The sequence below is a fragment of the Camelina sativa genome, chromosome 17 (genome assembly GCF_000633955.1).
Source record: "Camelina sativa cultivar DH55 chromosome 17, Cs, whole genome shotgun sequence".
NCBI classification, from domain to species: Eukaryota; Viridiplantae; Streptophyta; class Magnoliopsida; order Brassicales; family Brassicaceae; genus Camelina; species Camelina sativa.
In genome coordinates this window covers 2,482,760-2,502,168 of record NC_025701.1, presented here as the reverse complement: position 1 = coordinate 2,502,168, position 19,409 = coordinate 2,482,760, and the positions used below count along the sequence as shown (strand labels likewise).

The 19,409-nt window shown below is 38.7% G+C and overlaps 8 protein-coding genes across 9 annotated transcripts; 3 read left to right on the top strand and 5 right to left on the bottom strand.

Annotated features, from left to right (window-relative positions):
• Positions 4–1,775, top strand: LOC109124901 (phospholipase A1-IIalpha-like). Its single transcript, XM_019239421.1, has 3 exons — positions 4–332; positions 407–764; positions 1,098–1,775. Exons 1-3 carry the CDS (start codon positions 97–99, stop codon positions 1,773–1,775), a joined length of 1,272 nt encoding a protein of 423 aa, XP_019094966.1. The 5' UTR covers positions 4–96.
• Positions 1,870–3,945, bottom strand: LOC104754787. Its single transcript, XM_010477056.2, has 6 exons — positions 3,322–3,945; positions 3,002–3,243; positions 2,764–2,909; positions 2,579–2,660; positions 2,388–2,460; positions 1,870–2,271 (listed from the first exon to the last, which is right to left on the bottom strand). Exons 1-6 carry the CDS (start codon positions 3,724–3,726, stop codon positions 2,200–2,202), a joined length of 1,020 nt encoding a protein of 339 aa, XP_010475358.1. The 5' UTR covers positions 3,727–3,945; the 3' UTR covers positions 1,870–2,199.
• LOC104754782 (transcription factor GTE4-like) lies at positions 4,076–7,945 on the bottom strand. Of its 2 annotated transcripts, none has more exons than XM_010477049.2 (6): positions 7,835–7,945; positions 5,264–7,712; positions 5,118–5,166; positions 4,925–5,035; positions 4,746–4,831; positions 4,076–4,520 (listed from the first exon to the last, which is right to left on the bottom strand). In XM_010477049.2, exons 2-5 carry the CDS (start codon positions 7,373–7,375, stop codon positions 4,785–4,787), a joined length of 2,319 nt encoding a protein of 772 aa, XP_010475351.1. In that variant the 5' UTR covers positions 7,376–7,712; positions 7,835–7,945; the 3' UTR covers positions 4,076–4,520; positions 4,746–4,784. The 2 variants fall into 2 exon arrangements, with proteins under 2 accessions (XP_010475351.1, XP_010475352.1); XM_010477050.2 differs by having other exon boundaries at positions 5,264–7,561; positions 7,835–7,944.
• LOC109130186 (CLAVATA3/ESR (CLE)-related protein 3-like) lies at positions 8,568–8,930 on the bottom strand. Its single transcript, XM_019239386.1, has one exon. The coding sequence runs from the start codon at positions 8,892–8,894 to the stop codon at positions 8,637–8,639; it is 258 nt and encodes an 85-aa protein (XP_019094931.1). The 5' UTR covers positions 8,895–8,930; the 3' UTR covers positions 8,568–8,636.
• On the bottom strand, positions 10,206–12,286 carry LOC104754781 (target of Myb protein 1). The gene is made up of 4 exons (XM_010477047.1): positions 12,130–12,286; positions 11,334–11,834; positions 10,946–11,227; positions 10,206–10,810 (listed from the first exon to the last, which is right to left on the bottom strand). Exons 2-4 carry the CDS (start codon positions 11,817–11,819, stop codon positions 10,433–10,435), a joined length of 1,146 nt encoding a protein of 381 aa, XP_010475349.1. The 5' UTR covers positions 11,820–11,834; positions 12,130–12,286; the 3' UTR covers positions 10,206–10,432.
• On the top strand, positions 12,450–14,721 carry LOC104754780. Its single transcript, XM_010477046.2, has 5 exons — positions 12,450–12,637; positions 13,153–13,328; positions 13,863–14,046; positions 14,155–14,261; positions 14,360–14,721. Exons 1-5 carry the CDS (start codon positions 12,566–12,568, stop codon positions 14,439–14,441), a joined length of 621 nt encoding a protein of 206 aa, XP_010475348.1. The 5' UTR covers positions 12,450–12,565; the 3' UTR covers positions 14,442–14,721.
• LOC104754779 (rho-N domain-containing protein 1, chloroplastic-like) lies at positions 14,843–16,805 on the top strand. Its single transcript, XM_010477045.1, has 2 exons — positions 14,843–14,989; positions 15,366–16,805. The coding sequence occupies exons 1-2, from the start codon at positions 14,944–14,946 to the stop codon at positions 16,577–16,579; spliced, it is 1,260 nt and encodes a 419-aa protein (XP_010475347.1). The 5' UTR covers positions 14,843–14,943; the 3' UTR covers positions 16,580–16,805.
• Positions 17,865–19,409, bottom strand: LOC104754777 (myb-related protein Myb4-like; the record flags this gene model as incomplete). The annotated part of the gene is given in 3 exon segments (XM_010477044.2): positions 17,865–18,508; positions 19,090–19,219; positions 19,328–19,409. Coding segments are annotated over 3 exon segments (750 nt in total), but the record flags the coding sequence as incomplete, so codon positions are not given.

Here is a 19,409-nt window from a genome sequence, read left to right as displayed (position 1 = left end):
TCACGCATTATTCAACTCTTTCACACAAGGAGCCATGTTACTATCCAATAATCAAGATCAAGAAGATAAAGGTTTGTAAAAAAATCGAAGGCAAATATGTTGAACGACATAGCAAAGAGATGGAAGGAGCTGAATGGCCAAAAGAAATGGCAAGGCCTGCTTGATCCACTTGACCCGGATCTTCGCCGCTACCTCATTCACTATGGCGAGATGTCTCAGGTTGGTTACGACGCCTTTAATTGGGACCGTAAGTCCAGATATGCTGGTGACTGTTATTATTCCAAGAAACAACTCTTTGCTCGAACCGGCTTCATTAAAGCCAACCCTTTCAGGTACTTGCCATATGCCCTAAATGTTTCATATTGGATTCGACAACAACATTAGCTTACCCGTAGAAGATTTTCAGGTATGAGGTGACCAAGTACATCTACGCAACAGCTTCCCTAAACTTACCAATCTGTTTCATCGTCAAGTCTTTGTCAAAGGATGCATCTCGCGTGCAGACTAACTGGATGGGTTACATTGCGGTTGCTACAGACCAAGGAAAAGCGATGTTAGGAAGGAGAGACATTGTTGTGGCATGGAGAGGAACACTTCAGCCATATGAATGGGCTAATGATTTCGATTTTCCACTTGAGTCAGCTATCTCGGTTTTCCCGGTAAAAGACCCCAAAGATAGCCCTCGTATTGGAAGTGGCTGGCTCGACATCTACACCGCTTCTGATTCTCGCTCGCCTTATGACAAGACTAGTGCACGAGAACAGGTCCTCACCTTTCTCTTTATCATCATATCAGTGCGGACCATTTTATTTATTTTGAAACATCATGACCGGACCAGGACTGCTCCAAACCTAAGCCCACCACAGGCCAGGAAAAAACCCGCTGGACCATTTCATTTCTTGGGGTGCCTGGTGCCTTTTTAAGGTCCAATGCAGTCCCGCCCGCGGGTTAGAATCAGTGACAGGGGTTTAACTTATCATGGCTGATGGGTTGAGCTCATAACATGGCGTGGCGACCGATGAAAACATTAACAACCCTACTTCCTTATCTCCTTCTTTCTCCTAATGGATGGCATTGTGTCTTGGTTTTGGTTTTAGGTACAAGGAGAGCTCAAGAGGTTGCTGGAAGTTTACAAGAATGAAGAAGTAAGCATCACTTTCACTGGCCATAGCTTGGGCGCCGTTATGTCAGTTCTATCAGCTGCAGATATAGTCTATGGCAAAAACAGCATCATCAATATAAGTCTTCAAAAAAAGCAAGTTCCTATCACAGTTTTTGCTTTCGGAAGTCCTCGGATTGGAGACCAAGACTTCAAAAAAATCGTCGACTCACTCAAACCACTAAACATCCTAAGAATAGTAAATGTTCCAGATGTCGCACCACATTATCCACTCTTACTGTATGCAGAAATAGGCGAGGTATTAGAGATCAATACATTGAACTCCACGTACCTGAAACGGTCTCTGAACTTTAGGAACTACCATAACCTGGAGATTTATCTGCACGGCATAGCAGGGATGCAAGATACAGCCGGGGTATTCAAGCTGGAGATTGGCCGGGATATTTCTTTGGTCAATAAAGGATTAGATGCTCTGAAGGACGAGTACTTAGTGCCAAGTACCTGGAGGTGTCTGGCAAACAAAGGGATGGTTCAAATGAATGATGGGACATGGAAGCTGAATGTCCACAGAAGAGATCATGATGATAATGATGCTGCTGATGATGACTCCTCCTCCTCAACTAGTAACCAACTACAAGAGCTTAATACAGTTTAGTTACTAAATCTTATAAAAGGTTCCGCACAATATGTTTGTACACAAAGAATCAAAGAACCGAATCTCAGTCAGTCTATGCAAATGCAATCCAAGATGAAGAAGACAAGTTGACAAATTCGAAATTTCTGTACTCGGTTAAATTCGAACCTCTCTTGGATGCGAGCAAATTTATAACATAAAGTGGTTGCTTGGATCAACTCTCATGTGAATTTCCACTGTGATAGTCACGCATGCACAAGAAGCAAAGACGTGAAATCACCATAAACAATAGCCGCACTAAGAGAGGAAAATTCTAAGCTAGAGCTAGGTTTGAACTATTTCGTATGAGAACACATTAATTTGTACTTTCAGATCCCAAGAAACCACGCCTGACACTCATTCATAAGTTATAACGCCATTAAATAATGACTCTGACCGCATCATATCATTTGTCTGGCCTTTCGAGACTTGAATTCTCACTCTCCATTTCGATTATGTGAGTGAGCCTATCGTAAACCTGTCGTGGCGAAATGCAACAAAAACCATACATTAAAACTTAAATAAAGATAACATCTTCATTCTTGCTTCCTTTAGAAGCATAGCGTACAAGACATAAACAAAGAAGAAACATACTGCAGAGAGTTGCTCCTTGTCATCCTGTATGGTAGCGCCTTTATCCACTTCTGTGACACATGATGAATCATACCTAAAGATATATGGAATAAGAAAACTTAATCTGTTGCGCTAAATTGAAATGTGCGTTGATATAGATAATGCCTTTCGATGAAGTTTTTTTTGAAAGAATCTGACTGGAGTTTCCTTACCAATCTCGTGGAATGGCAGCCACCTCCCGAGCCGAGTGATTAAAAGGGCCCCTTAACTCAACACCATACTCTTTGATCAGATCTGCACAGCACATATGGTTAAAAACATATTTATGATCTCAGTACAGAACCAACAGGGAAAAGATGAGATATAATAAAACATGGAGAAGAAGACTTGTCAATGCCTTTAAATGTAGGGCAAGGAGCACGGTTCATCTTTTGACAAACAGAGAGAAACCAGTCTACACCAACAGCCAAGCGAGCAGCAACATTGTTGGATGTTTTCTCGCATTCCCTCATGAGCAAGTTATTAGCCGGTATATCTCCATACCTTGAAGAAGAAGAAGACAATGAATGTTAATGGCTGTCTTGAAAACCAATACCAGTCAAAAAAAAGTTTAAGACTTTAATCAGTTACAGAACTTGAAACCAAGCTCAGCGAGTCTCTGGGAACACCACAAGAAATGGCGACTCTCGTCATCAGCAACATGAGCAAAGTCATCAAAGAAGTTGTGACCCAAAAGGTGGAAGAAAGGGGAGAAACGAGCAACAGTGTCCCAAGCCAAATCAATAGCATTGAGCTCGACATGAGCGAGGTTGTGAAGCATATGAGCATTGAGAGGAAGCTTCGAATCTTTCGGATTTGGTACTTCGTTCGTCGCTACCTGCAAAATACAAAGAAGCTGATTTTGATAAACTCAAACTCAAATCAAAATTAGATAGAGAGAGAAAAAAACACGGACGAGGAGTGGTTTGGGAGGACGAGCAGGAGAAGAAGGAAGATGTGAGATTGAACCAACGGGGAGATTCTCACGTCGCCAACGCGAGAAAGCTAAATGGGAGATATGAGATTTGGAGAGAGGGTCAGAGGTTGAGAGGACGAGAGCTCCGAGATCGGCGAGAGAAGACGCCGCCGAGACCTGAGCGGAGAAGTCGGCGGAAACGGAGTCGGAAGAAGGGAGGAGAGGACCCGTAGGTCCCCAGAGACGGAGGTCATTGACAGGACTCTTTCTCCAGCTTTCCAGACCAGACCAAAGCTTGTGTTGCTTCGTTGAAGAAGAAGAAGAAGAAGAGAGAGCAGTGGAGATGGTGAGAGAACGAGGAGACAGAGAATTCAGTGGAAAGGGACGCAGATGATGAATCAACATTCTTCTTTCAACCCTTCTCTCAATGCTTCTTCACAGCTCCTCTTTCATAGCCTTTGGACATTGCTTCATCTTTTCCCAAAAAGCTTTGGTTTTTTTTACCAACACAAAACCTCCTCATAAGTTTACTGTGGTAGAAAGATCCTTCGATATCGAACTCCAAATACGAAATTCAAATTGCCATGTTTACATGTTTTTTTGATGTAAGTTGAAACCAATTCGGAAATTGAACTTTTAAAAACTCTGGTAGTACGACTCCTTAGCAATCCATTGTATAGATCAAATAGAGAAGAGGATAGATAAGGGTAGTAGTAATAGTGTGGAAGCAAGGAGAAACCAAAGCTAACAGAAGGGGTCACAAACTCACAAGCTTACAATACTACAAGTTTTTTTAAGAATCCAGAATCTTTGATTCAAAAGAACCTAACTAAAATGATCAAGCAGTCAAACCAACTAAACCCGCTAAAAACAAAAGACCGAGAGAGAGTGTGAGAGGCAGAGATATACAAAGTAAGACACCAAACCCAACCAACCCCTACGGTTACATCTAAAGTAGACAAACACAGCCATAATCCTCCTACTACGTCAAAAAAAAAAAATTAAGAATAATAGATTTTTCTTCTTCTTTTTTACTCTAACAGTGATATGAATATGATACACATAATCTTTTCCTCCCATGAAAGATAAAAACCAACCCCATCCACTCTATTATTTCTCTGCCCCCAAAGCCTGTACGGTCATCATCCTTCCTTCACCTCCCAAATCCTCTTCTACTCTACTTCCATCTTTCCAACGCCCTGTTGTTTCCACCATAAAAACCATCACACCCCGGTTACATATACAACTAGAGATTCCTATGTATGTTTCAAGGCAGCACCAGCTATCAGCAAATTTATATAACAAACTACCCAGGATATATATGGACCAGCAACATTCAACATGCCAAAATGAAGATAAGGAAGATGTTTTTGACAACACATATGCTCTTTAGATTAACAGTGGATGGATAGCTATGAACTTACATATTTGTCAACATCAACCCTCCTCTTGTACACTAGTCTCTAGGTCTGATCTGATCCAGATGACGAAGAGCTGTCACTGTCCGAATCTGCACGCCCAATACAGAGGGGTTTAGTAATTAAAAATTCACATTAGCAATGTCTCAGAGGACATGTTAGAAAACTCAGAGAGAAGCATGTACCACTAGAAGAGCTGGAACCACTGGAAGAGCTGCTTGAGCTACTTGATCTGCTTGTCTCATTGTTTTGCTTCTCCACTTGCGAAGGTAATGGTGTAGGAAGTGTCTTTTTAGCTGCGGTAACAATTATTATCCGTAAGTTGTTCATACCAAATATAGGGAAGTAATATATCTAAGAAGATCCCGGTAAAATTACCTGTGTTGCCACCCTCCCTAGAAAACTCATGTGCCACTGGTGCTGGAGCCTGCAATTAAGAGGAAAAACAAACGAAGATGAGCATACAATTTCAAGTAAAACAAGAAAGAAAATAACAAAAGGAGTAAAATTCTCGGGATAACTACCATCTGTTGTTGGCTATTCCTCTCGGCTTCTGCTCTAGCTTGAATAGCTAGCTCAGCTTTTCTCTTTTTCTTGCTCAAGCCCTTTTTGTAGTTGGTTACAAATCTATCCAACTCCCATAAGGTCTCTGGATCAACACTATCAATATCAACCTCAATTTCTTCATCCCGTAGCTTCACAGCAGTATTCCTCTTGTTAACAATTTGTACAATTGCATCTAGTTTATCTGGAGGCAAGTTTTGCAAGTGGCCACTTAGCTTCTGCTTCTCCTCATATGTCATATCTCTTTTATTTGGTTCGTTGGCCTTCGGCTTCTTCAGAGCAGGTGTCCTTCCAGAAGGTGTTGCACTAGTTGGTGTTCTTCCAGGTGTTGTAGTTGGTTGGCGATTACTCCAGTCTGCTCTGTCTATCGTATTCCTCACATTAATCGGTGGTGGCGGCATTGTAGGACCAAGTCTAGACCTCATTGTATGAGATGGAAGATTCATTTCATAACCAGTGACAAATCTCATTTCGCGAGTGTAGTCTGCCTCTATTACAGCCCATTTTTCCTCAAAGATCTGTAATAGTGTTTCCGCCATGACATGGACATCTTGTCCTGGTGGGTTGTAAGTCATGGCATTGTGGAAAGTAAGTCTAACATCATCTGCAAATTCTCTTGGTGACTTGTACAAATTTTTTGTTAACGCAGACTTTATAGTTCCCAAATCCATAGGGTGCTCGATAATGGTGAAGTAATCATGCAAACCTAGACCCTTCACGTCTACTGGAGCATTAAACACCCAACCATGCTTATGTTTCATCAGCCTTTCAAGTAGAGCACTGCAATTCTTGAAAACTTTAGACCCTGCACTAAACCCATGCCCAGCATCTCCTCCGTGCTTCTTCGCACTTGATTTTGATTTCTTGTTACTCTCTGCAGGTGGTAACTTGTCACCAAGTAAAAACTCTGAAGTTCTATAAAACTGATTTGCCTTGGGCGTTCTTTTCTCTTTCTCCACATGCTCATGGACTCCCTGAGTATTCTCCAACACTGATATGCTTAGTTGATTTACAGGCCTTGGTGCTCTGATGACCTCACGAGGAAGTCCAGCTGAGGCAAACCCAGAGAGAATCCTTCCTCCACCATTATTAACACCAGTGTTAATCAAAACACGAGAATCATTGTATGCACCAATCTCACCCTCTTTATCCTCTATCTTCTTTACCATACCTCTGACCACGTTAAGCTGATCCTCAAGCTTCTTCCTGATCTCCTCTTTCTGTTGCTTCGTTGTGGAAGCTACACGTATCCTAATACGACCATCTGCGTCCTCCTCCATAGGCATGCTTCCAGCAGCAGCAGCAGCGTGAGCAGAATCAGAGGAAAGGCCTGCGGGCTGTTGGGCATCTCTTTCAACAAGGTTTTCAGGGTGAGCTTCTTTTATCAGATTATCTGCATCTACCACGTGGACATATTCCTCAGAAGACACTTCAATGGGATTCTTATCAACAACAAGTGTATTGACATCTTCCACTGATAGGGATTGAGAAGGTACTTCAATAGGGTTCTTGTCAACGATCACCGTATTACCATCTTCTTGGGCAAGGCTTTTAGGAGGTTCCTTGATAGAGTTTTCATCAACAACCACTGTATTGACATCATCTTGAGCTTTGTGGCTTTCAGAGGGTGCATCAACAGACTTGTCGCCTACAATAGCGTTCACATCATCATCCTGACCCAAAGGAACGCTCTTATCCGTGGCATCATCCTGAGGTTGGACATGAGAAAAAGCTTCCACAAGAGGCTTGTCAATGACTTTATCTGAATCATCACCAGGCAAATTGTCTGAACGTGCTTGAGTTGAGTTTTTGGCTATACTAGCCCCATCGTCTTCCTGAGCAACGTCTTGGACAGAATCCTTCACCACGACTATAGGATCCACGGACTCTGAAGCTAGAGTTTCAGGAGGATTCACATCATTCTCGTTTTCTAAATTCGCCTCTGGTTTGTCGATGGCAAAGAAGGGCGACTGTTTTCTTTGACCTTTGCCTTTCCTCTTATAAACTTTAATGATTTGCTTCTCTCTAGCTCCATCGATTCCTTCTCCTCCGTTAACAGGCTCCGACGCCATACATATACTTCCGAAACCCTAATTTCACGCTCTTAATTTTTGCCCTAAATTGATGCCTTTTTTTTTCTTCACTTCTCCCGATTACTACTGTCAGAAAAGCCCACAAATCAGCCGAAATCAAATCTTCCACCGTGAAAACCCTAATTTCCAGAACGATTCTGAGAGAGTGTGTGCAAATTTGTGAGACTGCACAAGAAGGCCCACGAAATTAGGGTTTCTGAATCAAATTTGACGCAGCAAGTAGAAGTCGGCTATATACGATTTCAAAATTCCCAGAATAAGAAGAACAGAGACAATTAGGTCATTCGAATCTCAGACCTTTGAGATCGACACGAACCTTTGGGAAAAAGAAAAAGAAAAAAGGGAGAAAACTTTCTTCAGGAAACGGAACCAGTAGAAAGGTAAGGGGAAAGCAAGAATTGATCTGGAGAAAGGAGAAATTGGATGAAGCTTTTTTACCTCAGCGAGCTTGGGAGAGAGAAGGCGCCGCAAGAGCGAGGAAGAAGAAGAAGAAGAAGCAACCCAGCGTTAGATTTTTTCGACTCGTTTACCCGACCCGATAGCTTTTTTAGGTTTGGGCCTCACAAAGCAAATCACTTTCCCAAATATATTAAAAAGCCTAATAATCAAATTAAATTAAATAAAAATACACTTCTCAACAACAACAAAACAATAATATATTGAAATAATACCATTTTCTCGAAAACATTAATTTATATTATATATCCATAATTTGTGAGAGATATTTAAGTGAAGGAGATTTATGATGGAGATTGGAGACTATTTGCTAAAATTAGGACAACATACAGTATATTTTTAAAAATAAATTTGATAAAAATCATAATATTTCTTTCCTAAATTGGTAAAAATTTCAGTGTGAGATAGATACGATGATGGAGTTCTACCATGCATAATTTTTCTCTTCCAAATTATGTGTAATATACTAGCTAGCTAGCGGACTATATATGCAACTGAATACAATAAATTGTGTTGCCAGCATGCAGCTCTATATATAGTCCTGGAAAAACAAAATATGTATCTCATAGTTCTGTGTTGTTAATTTCATGTTTGATATAAATGTTTGTATCATAATACGTTACATATGTCGAGCTAGCAAGCTGTTTTAGGTGACACGTCTTTCTTATTTGAAGATTAGAGCTCGAATACATTACACCATTTGGATCGGATTAAGTTAAAAGGTTTTAATCATATTGAACCTTTCTCTCAAAAATGGCATTACATATTTTTACATTCTTCTAGGTCAGTGATGCCTCGGGTCAGGACCGCCAGGACTGAGACGCTTCGAGTCAAGAGTATTTCCAAGGATCATCTCTTCGCCTTCTGATCTCACCTTCAGCTCTTTCAACCTCTCAAAAAGCTCTCGTCTAATCTGTTCCAAACGGATTGGACCAGAAATACTCTCTTCCGCAACCAAACGTCGACAGTGGTGCACCGAGGTAAATTTGAGTACTAGAATTAGCAACACCAAACAAACCCATAATAACTTGAGACTTCCCATATATGTATAACTTCCTCTTAAATCTTTAAGGTAATAAGCTAAGTATAAAGTCTTTGAAGTTTAAAGGTTGATCTCCATATACCCTCAACATCAATGGTTTATATAGGAAGCTAAAGCCTTACTGAGTGTTCATTCATCAATCTATATTTAAGTTGAAATCTAGTCAGATATATCTAATATATTATATAGCTTCCTATACATCCCTAAATTCATTTGATCCTCAATATGTCATGTATTATATATTTCTCTAAGAACACTTGCAAGGTCATCATCACTTGATTGCGTTTGCATTATATGATTATTTTTCATGTTTTGGGGGTATAACATATACCTTTCCATATATGCCTATATTTTTTATGGCGAACGTAGTAAGTGACGTAATGTTAATTAATTTCTATAGTTTTCTAAAAACACACAAAAACATAATTTACCACAAAACAAAGAGCAAGTATCTGATTAATATATAGCTATGAGAAAAAAAAAACATAAGAAATTGTAATTCATATCCATGTCATTTTTATTCCAAACCATAGGTGCATGTTTCCATGGTTGGAAACAAAAAAATTGTTTCCATAAAATATATAACAAATTAAGAGCAACTGGAGTTTATTAGTAATTCCATAGAACCCAAATGTATAGTAACTACAAAATCATTTATTTATTTAGGAATCAGGATATCTAGCAAAATGTCAAAATCTCTTTCTTTTTGGTTGATGGAGTGAAATGGATAACCAATGAAGATAGCCGCATGACGTTTTCAGAGTTGGGAATGTATGCATAGAATAGGTGGTGGAGACCAATCTATAACCTTTTTTGGATAAAGAACCAATCTATAACCTTAAACGATGAATATATAAGTCCACCAAGACATATTCTATTGTTTTATTTGATGTAAAATAGCATAAGTGGTTACGGCCACGTCCACTTCAATTTTTAGAGCATGTCGACGACATAAGAAGCTGATTATAGAAGCATCAATAGACGAAAAGCATAAAGCACGACAAAATATTTGAGAAAAGTGGTGACGCTTCATGAATTAACTAATCTTCGTTGCAGTGAAACAAATCGTCTATATGCACTAAACTAAGTTATAAAATTACTCATATCATGTAATCTCGATAGGTTTGTGCACTGTACCATTTTTGGGTCCATCTTTAAATTTAGCATGTTTCAAGAAGAATGTTAGACTCCATTCTATCATTTCGAGCGAGTTAATCTGAGAATGAGGTGAATCTATCAATCCATTTATACCACCCAGCAGGGAAGTTAGATACTAACCTCACAAGTCACAACACATATAAGCAATTTAGCTAAGTGCAGAACAAAACACCTCGTATAAAATGTTTCGGGTGAAGATTCACCTACGGCTTAAAAATGTCTATAAAAACCACTTTATAACACAAAGCGAGAAACGAAGCTAAAACGGTTCCACACTGCTAGTAGGAATCCATTGTTATAATTTAAAAGCAACAACCATCAAGAACAAATCTTAGCAACATTCTGATATCCATTTCGGAAGAAAGACAAACAAAGACTGCTCATTTCTCATCTTCATCACTCGAAAGCCCGAGTTCTATTTTCACCTGCTTATCCTCTTTGACGGGTTTGTCGGAGGAGCCTGATGATTCTGAATGTTTTGTGTCATCCCCGTCACCTATTTTCTTTACAGGTTGCTGTTCTTCCTCTGTTTGTTTCGGACCAGCATCTTTGCTTCCTGATGATTCTTGTTCCACCATGGAGGCTTTCTTCTCAGTTTCATCAGGCTTCTTGTAACTAGATAGAACGCGTTGGAGCTCATCATTCAGATGCAGAGCCTCGAAAAGGACTCCCTCGTCGTCTGTTGTGCTCTCTATGATCATTTGAATCAACGGCTGACATTGCTTACATTTCTCCATCAGGCTTACCGTTAGATCGTCCTGTAACCATAACATATAACCTCATTACTTACTTTTGTCCAGTAAAAGTTTCAATGAATACTCAAAACACACATAGCTGAAAAAGAGTAATGTTTTTTTATAAAGCTTAATGAGCAAATAATTGCAAAAGATTACCTCTGAGTGATTCGGCTTCCCTTCAGTATTCAACATGCTAGAGAGTAACTCGAGGCTGTTCCTTGTAATCTCAATCTGTTCTTTCTTATCCTCTATCGATAAGTTCCCAAAATTATAATCAAGACCTTCATCCTCCCCACGAGCCTGTACTTGATTAGGAACCGGATAGCTACCAGGTGGAGGAACTGGAACAGGCCGTTGCATAAGAGACTCCAGAGAGGTTTGTCCCGGCATTGAGTTCTCTTCACCACGAGCGTTTAAACTGTTTACGCCTTCTAAGCTCTAAGAATAAATCACAAAAAAGGAATAAGAAAAACAGAGAATGACACAAACTAACAAGAAAACGTCTTTTGCATAATAAGCAAATCAGATTCAGGAGAGATTTTACCATATAAGTCTGATGAAACACAGGAAGATAAGTAAGATCTTGGGATTGTCCCCAAGCTCTAATAAGCTGAAAAGCTCGTTTCCTGTTCTCAGGATCAGCTTCACCGTTCTTAACTAACCAAACCATCTCATCAAGAACCTTCTCAGAAGCAACTTCAGAGAAAACCTTCTCGCAGTTCATAGCACAAGCTTCTAAAAGCTCAAGGCTCAGCCTTTGGCTCACAGGGCTCCTACCTGAGATCTTCCTCTTGATAGCTCTAACAATCTCGGTGCCGTTAAACTCGTCGTTGTTAATCTGAGCACAAATCCTCATGTTCATTCCCCAATTAGGCTCCTCCAACGTCTCTAAAGTAGCTTCGTCCACCATTTTTGATTCCAAGGTTGGAGCTTGAAGCATATCTTTCACTTTCTCACTAACCATTCTGCTCATCTGAGCTCCACCAGTCTTCAGCTTCTCTCCCCATTCCGCAATCTTCAATTTGTCCATATTCTTGTGATCCACCTACACAATTAACCCAAAAATTTTATCTAATTTCACGAAGCTCTAAAAAACCCTAATTTGATTTCCGATTCGGTTTCGAGTCTAATATTTAAACAGCACGCAATCGTAAAATCCAAATCAAGATCAATCAACCACATATATCAAAACCTAATGAGCAAAGATCAGGGAAGGAAGAAAATTACAATAAATTAGATCTATGATCTATCAGAAGTGATGATCCTTGACACTGGAGAAGAACATATAAATTGAAAATTGAATTAAAGAAAAAGTGAGAACATGAGATGAAGTTTCTTACAGATGATCCAAGTCAAAGATCTTTTCGTAAGTTGTTGTATGTGTTTGGTATTTGTCTTTGATTATTTAAGCTTCAATCTGCAAATCTGTCGGAACGAAATGTTCAGCAGAGAGAGTTAGAAAAGAGAAGGAGAAGATGAACACGTGGCATGTTGACAAAGCCTAACTCGAACTTCTTGTCAGGACTTTTCTTGTTGGGGTTAATGTGATCAATTATTTAATTCAGGATGAAAATTCGAACAGTAGAAAAATAGTTCCAAGGCTAATTTAAACACTGTTTAAAAGTTTAGACTCTTTTGGGCAATATTTGGAAATCACGAGATTTTTATGACCGACGAACCCATAAAACACTAGTTCGACCACGGCGGCGAGGAGGAGGCTGAGAAAACCGACGCGGTGAAGGAGTCCATTCCGATTAGAGTCATTACCATTCAAAGATGGCCTCCATCACAAATTGGGTCCGATACATGGCTCACAAGCTCGAGTATTCTCTCACTCTCAGCCTCAAGGTTCTTTCTTATAACTCTATCACTCTGTGACTCAGTTTGAGTTATGCTTCAGTCCTTGCCATTGCCTTACAGGATTTATGGAATTTTGAACTTTCTGATTCTCTCTGTGTAATTCATAAAAATTTGGATTTTGGATTTGATTAAATTGACTAGGGTTTCTGATTTTATTTTTCCATCCAATTTTGATTTATCTTAAGGGAATTGCATCCATAAAAGCGCCATTGTTCAAGAAAGTTTGCTTCTTTCGCTATGCAAACAAAATCTTCGATGCTTTTCGTTGGTGTTGTTACTATAATAAAAGGGCTCACTTTGCTGTTAAAAAAAGAAAAGAAAAGGGAAATACTTTATGCTAAGGGATCATTCTTTAATATGATCAGATTAAATCCATTGATTGTTTTGGTCCTCTGCTTGTATCTTCTGCTGAACCTCAAGCTGTTTCTTTCAGTTCATTGAGTTGTAAGTGTGCATGTATAATCTGTTTTATTTACCATCCTTGGGTTACTCTGTCTGTTCAGAAACATACTAGAGAGAAGCTCAGTGACCGGGAACTCTTTGGTGTAGTCGTGAAGAATCTATTTTATGGAAAGATAACCTACTTACACAACTCCAATAAAGGACAAGAGATGGCCCCAACCATGGGATCAAATGAAAACACGCTACTTGTCCGTAAGCTACCAGTTGTTGATACAAGGTATGTTTCTTGGCGTTAAGGGTTTGTCTTTTGAGTTTCACTTAGACCTTGAAGTTACACGCTACTGTAGTTGCACCGCTAGTTACCTGACAAGGGTCATGGGTTTTCTTTTTGATTGTTTTTTATTTACTTTCATGGATTTCGGACTTGTAAGTTGTAAGTAGGCATGAACGTTTTCTATTGTAAATCAAAACCGTGAGACAAGGTAATCATCTTTGTGAGGAGAGCTAAGTCTCTCATTTTCGTTGATTTTAAGACAAAAGTTTAGATTTTTGTTGTTTTGCTCTGAAAATATTGTATAGTGGGCGTATGTCTACTTACTTTGATGCAGATTGAAATGGACGGAATTGATTAGGTTGGCATAAATAAATGTATCAACTCTGATGAGCCCATTGAAATTGTGAATTCTGCGTTTCAGCTTTTTGATGTATATAAACATCAGTTGAATCCCCCCTAGTTCTCAAGCCTTAACTAATCATGTGCATGGTTATTACTTATGAGTGATGCCCATCTGACTTTTGTGGTTTTGTCTAGGTACGTTTTCATTGGGGATGCTGTTGTCTTGAAGGACCCGAATGAAACAAATAAGTATCTAGTCAGAAGATTGGCAGCTTTAGAAGGATCTGAAATGGTTTCAAGTGATGCAAAAGACGAGCCTTTTGTTCTTGAAAAGGATCAGTGCTGGGTTGTAGCTGAGAACCAAGAGGTGAAATCTAAGGTACACCATTTTACTTTTTCGGTAACACCACACACTTGCAGAAATCTCGCAATGATGCGTTACATAAGAGAAACTGAATCTGTGTATACTTTTGGTATGTTTGAATAGGAAGCATATGATAGTCGAACATTTGGTCCGATTTCAATGACGGACATAGTAGGAAGAGCCATATATTGTCTGAGGACAGCTGTGGATCATGGTCCAGTAAGTAACAGGTAAGAGAAGAAGAGGGTATCATCTCCAATCAGCTTTTTCATCTTTCTGTTATTCTTTTCTTACTGAGAGAGAAACAAATCCTGTTTGGTCTGAACAGTGAATTTGCCATGGAAGAGGATTCTCCAATCCTGGCGGTAGAACTTGATGTGGATGAAATGGCAAAAGACCACAAGGCGTAATAATAACAAGGAAACATCTCGCAACACATTTCACTGTCTCTTTGTTTCAGTTTCTAAACTCTCCAATGTAGATGTCATTGGGAGATGTTTGTGGCAAATGTTGGCCCCACTTGGTTCTAATCTTAATACGGATACTGTTTGAGTGTTGAGGAAAATAGGTTCATTCATGGTGGCTTTATCCTCTATGAACAAACCATTTTCTTTAGAGAATCCAAAAAGCATGGTTTTAAAACCGAGCTGAACAAGTCTGTACCGAAAATAAAATAATATGAAATTGATTTCGGTTTGGTTAAATTGTGACCGGAAATTAGTTTGCGTTATGACAATCGCTTCGGTTTTATTTTCGAAAGTTGTCCAAAGCCCATAAAAAAGCCCAATATGATGAATTAGTGTTGTAGTTACCAAGACGAGGAGACAGAGAAGACAAAGAGGGTCGAGAAGGAAAAGGGCAATGCAAGAAGAAGCTTAAAAAAATCTATCTTCTTTTCGCCGAAGTCTGTTCATGGCGATGTCGGGAACTTTCCATTTGAATTGTGATTACGTCCCTGGTACTTCACTATCCTCTCTCTCTCTCTCGCTCTTTCTCCAACATGTCGTTGTTAATTTTGTTTTTATGTATATGTATGTATAATTCTCGTAGATAATTTAGTTAAGGCTTGTCTATATGTTTGCTGGGAAGTTTGTTGGTGGGTTCTTCCTTAACTTCTCAGTGAGCACTCACTGTTTTATGCATTAGTCACTATAGGCGGAAACGGCGGTGTGTTTAAGAAAATTTGATTTTTGTTTTGTTGTCCACCAGTTGTTCGATGAAATGTTTCTGAGAGTATAATATATAATATACTTCGGCTTATTCGTTTGTGGACTGTTTAGTTACTTGTTGGTATTTTTAAGCTTACTTTATGAGGTGTTTCCTTGGTAACACAGGTTGTACACTTTCAGACAGCCGTTGCTTCTTCTCTAACTCTCCTGTTTCAAGAAGAACGCTTGCTATACTACCTTGGTCTTCCTCTCTCGATCACAAGAATGGACGTCTGAAATCTATCCGTAATACTACTTCTTTTGTTTGCCGAGCTAGTTCTGGCGGCTATAGGAGAAATCCTGATTTCTCAAGACTTAATAAGCATGGTTCCCGTGGAGGCAACAGGCAAAACGAAGGGAGAGACGATTTTGATATCGAAAGCTCTGACATGTTGTCTTCAAGAAATGGACCTTTACTGTCTCTGTCTAACTCCCCCAAATTCCAAGCTACCTCATCCCCTGGACCAAGAGAGAAAGAGATTGTTGAGCTTTTCAGAAAAGTTCAAGCTCAGCTTCGAGCTCGTGCTGCGGCAAAGAAAGAAGAAAAAAAGATTGAAGAATCTTCTAAAGGGCAGGGAAAAGAAAGTGAAACTGTTGACTCCCTTCTTAAGCTGCTAAGGAAGCACTCGGGAGAGCAGAGCAAGAAGCAAGTTAGCAAATTTAGCAACCAGGGAGATGTACATGGAGATACTGTCGACAAACAAGATCGCAATGGAAACCTTGCCAATTCAGCGAACAAGGATTATAACTCATCATCCTTTTCCAGACCAACATCAAGCTTCAGAAGAAAGTCGCCAGTACCAAGATCTAAATCACCGCCAGCTTACTCTAGCGAGGCAAGTTTTGATCAGGAATCAAGTTACAGCGTAACTTGGACCCAGAAGAAGGATATAGTGGAGTCGCGTAATGAGCTTGAGAATGAGCCTGTGGATGAGCATGAGAAGGAGCCTGAGTATGAGCATGAACCTGAAAATGAGTTAGAACCTGAACCTGTGACAACTATGCTTGCATCAGAGTCAGAGCAGAAGCCAGAGTCATCATCATTTTTTCAAGAGGAGGAGGAAGATGATGATGATGTTACTCTAGAGGTGTTATCAGATGATGATGATGTTATTTTAGATGTGTTATCAGATGATGAAGAGTCTCTCGATGATGCTGACGAAGATAGTGATGAAGCTGAGGAAGAAGCTGAGGAAGAAGCCGAGGAAGAAGCCGTGGAAGACTTGAGTAAACTGAAGCTGATGGAACTGAGAGGCATAGCAAAGTCACGGGGACTAAAAGGGGTTTCAAAGATGAAGAAAGCCGACCTGGTGGAGTTGCTTGGTAGTAATTCCAGCTGATTTGACAGTGAAAGAGACTCAAATACAGATGAACCCTTGCTCTAGCATGCACCACTTGAAATGAGTTATTTTCTCTGTTTTTGGTTTGTTTGAAATTAGTACTGGCGGTGATGTTCTTGGTTTACTAGGATATAATCTTTTGTCAACTCAGTTTTAACGAGGCATTATTTGGTGTTCAATCATGGATTTTCAAAAATCTATTACAAACAGGTTGATATTTGTTGTTTTTTACATTCTATGATATATATAGTCGACTCAAATCTCTCTTAGTAGCTCCAAATTCTTGAGAAGTAGCACAAATGCTTTGAGACTCACAAGGTGTAGTTGCATATTGTTGAAGCTCATCAGAAATGGTATTAGAGTATTGTAAAAAACCGTTTCTTTGGCTCAGAAATTTTCTCTATAAGTCGGTCATGCTATGTCAAAAAAGTGAACAGGATTCGGCTCATCCAAGGTAGGTCCGGGGACCTCGCCAGAGGCCCAGAGTTACTGATAAGAGTGATAATTCATAATTGACAAATATCATCACCATTCTCTGGTTGATTTTTCAATTAAGTTGTCACTTGTCAACCACGTTTTAATCATTTCATGCTTTTCTCATTGGTTTTATTATGTGTCAAAGAACCAAAGTTTTCCATTTAGTTTAGTTGATGGTGATATAAATCTATAGTGGAGTCATCGCTGGATCATCGATAATATCAATGTTGCTTCTTGTGTAGTAATTTTTTAGGTTATCTCGTTTTGAGATTTATAATATGTGCAAATCAGCTTTTGTGTTTAGTATCACAATTGGGTCAATGGGAGCTACTGAGTATATTCATTGCAACGAAATATTTCAGAAATTTTTATGCATGTAAAACAGTATAAGTGGACCTTATTAATCATATCTTTTATTTGTCAGTTTGCCATTACTGATAGTGAAACCAGAAGAATATAAAATGTGCATAGAAAAAAGGGAATATGCTTTTAAAAGTATCCGACTACATAAACAACAATATTATAGGCTTTCTTTAATTTAGCCATCCACTAAACATGTTTTAGTTACAGTACAAGACATCACCAAAGATTTTAAATTTATAATTACAAAGATGTTAAAGGACAAAGACAAACACAAGAAAAACCTCTTTATTAAAAAAACAGTTATCATAAAGACGTCAAATGTAACACAAACAATCATAATACTATACGTTAAGCTTTATATAATGTACGAACACTATTTCAGAATATATCCTGATACTAATTAAATCACATATCATAGTAACATTTAATCAAAATTTTCAAACGATTCACAAAAAAAAAGGACTATTTTTATTCATGTGCGTCACAAAGCAAGAAAAGATATACGTCCTCTGAACTCTCAACTACAAAAGGGGGTAAAAAGAAAAAAGAAATCAGAAGTCAGAAATGTCGGAGATTTCTCCAACTACAGGACTAGTAGTGAGATGGTCAAACCAAAACTCCATGTCATGGTTATACAATTTCGAGAAGTTATAACCCTTGTTGTCATTTCTATCTAACGAGCCCTCCCAGTTCTCAATCTTTATCTCGTTCTTCACATGATCATCTCCTGAAATGTTATAATCCATGGATACGACTTCTGACCAAAAGCTCTCATCTATCAATGCAGGAGGAACATCTTTTGATGACGTCGCAGAGTCTTTGCTGTTACCATTGGAGATGTGATCGTTATTGTTTCCCGATGTTGTAACCGCTGAAACGTCACCACTACTGCTAGATTGTTGTTGTTGTTGTTCCGGAGAGGTTGGCCTCTTTGCATCTGTAGTAGTAGTAGTACTAGTAGCAGTAACGACAGTTTCCTTGGTATCTCCATCTTGATTCTGGTGGAGTCTTTTCTTCAAATGAGTGTGCCAAACATTTTTAATTTCATTGTCTGTTCGACCTGGCAATTTTGCAGCTATCGCAGACCATCTACCAAAACAAAAAAAGTATCAAGCAAAATGTCACAAAAATGAAAGAATAAAAAAAAATTCATCAATATGTTAATAAGTCTACTTACTACATTGTTGTAATGAGAACAAAACAAACAGAGAAGCTATTGAACCTCATGTGGTATAGTTAAAAAAAAAAATGAGCACATGTCTTTACACTGATGAATGTGCCTATCTTGTCTAGTAGTGAAATTTGTTTAAAAGAAAGAAAAATAAAAAATTAGGAAAAGTGGAAAAAGAAAAATGAAATTTATTTAGTGGACAAAGGAAATCACGGGTTGGAATCTTCTCGGTTATCAGCCCCACACAGATGTAATGTAATATTTCAGAAAGATTTTGGAGTAAATCTAGTCACTCACTCTCAAAAAAAAAAACTTAAAAGAAACTATTTTTTCTTTTTTTTTTCTAGCGGAAAGAAAACAAAAAAATCAAATAGAAACGATTTTTCCAAAGTAATAATACTAAAAGGGATTGATTTCTTGAATAAAAATTGTTTTGATTTATAGTTCCGAAAAAACAATAAAAAAAATCTGAAAATATAGCATAAAAAGTAGAAGGGACCTGTTGCCTAAGATTTGATGTAAGTTGATGATAGTATCTTCTTCAAGAGAAGTGAAATTGCCACGTTTGATGTCTGGTCTCAAATAATTAATCCAACGGAGCCTGCAACTTTTTCCACACCGCAGTAGCCCTAATCAAACCAACCAACCCATTCAACAAAAAAAAAAAGAACCTTTACACACTAAAAAATACATAAAAGATAAGAAAAAAAAAAAATAAGGATATAATAAAAAAATACCGGCAGATTGAGGGAGAGATCTCCAATTGGGATGGCCATGGAGAGTAATATAATTGATCAAGAGTTGATCTTCTTCAGCACT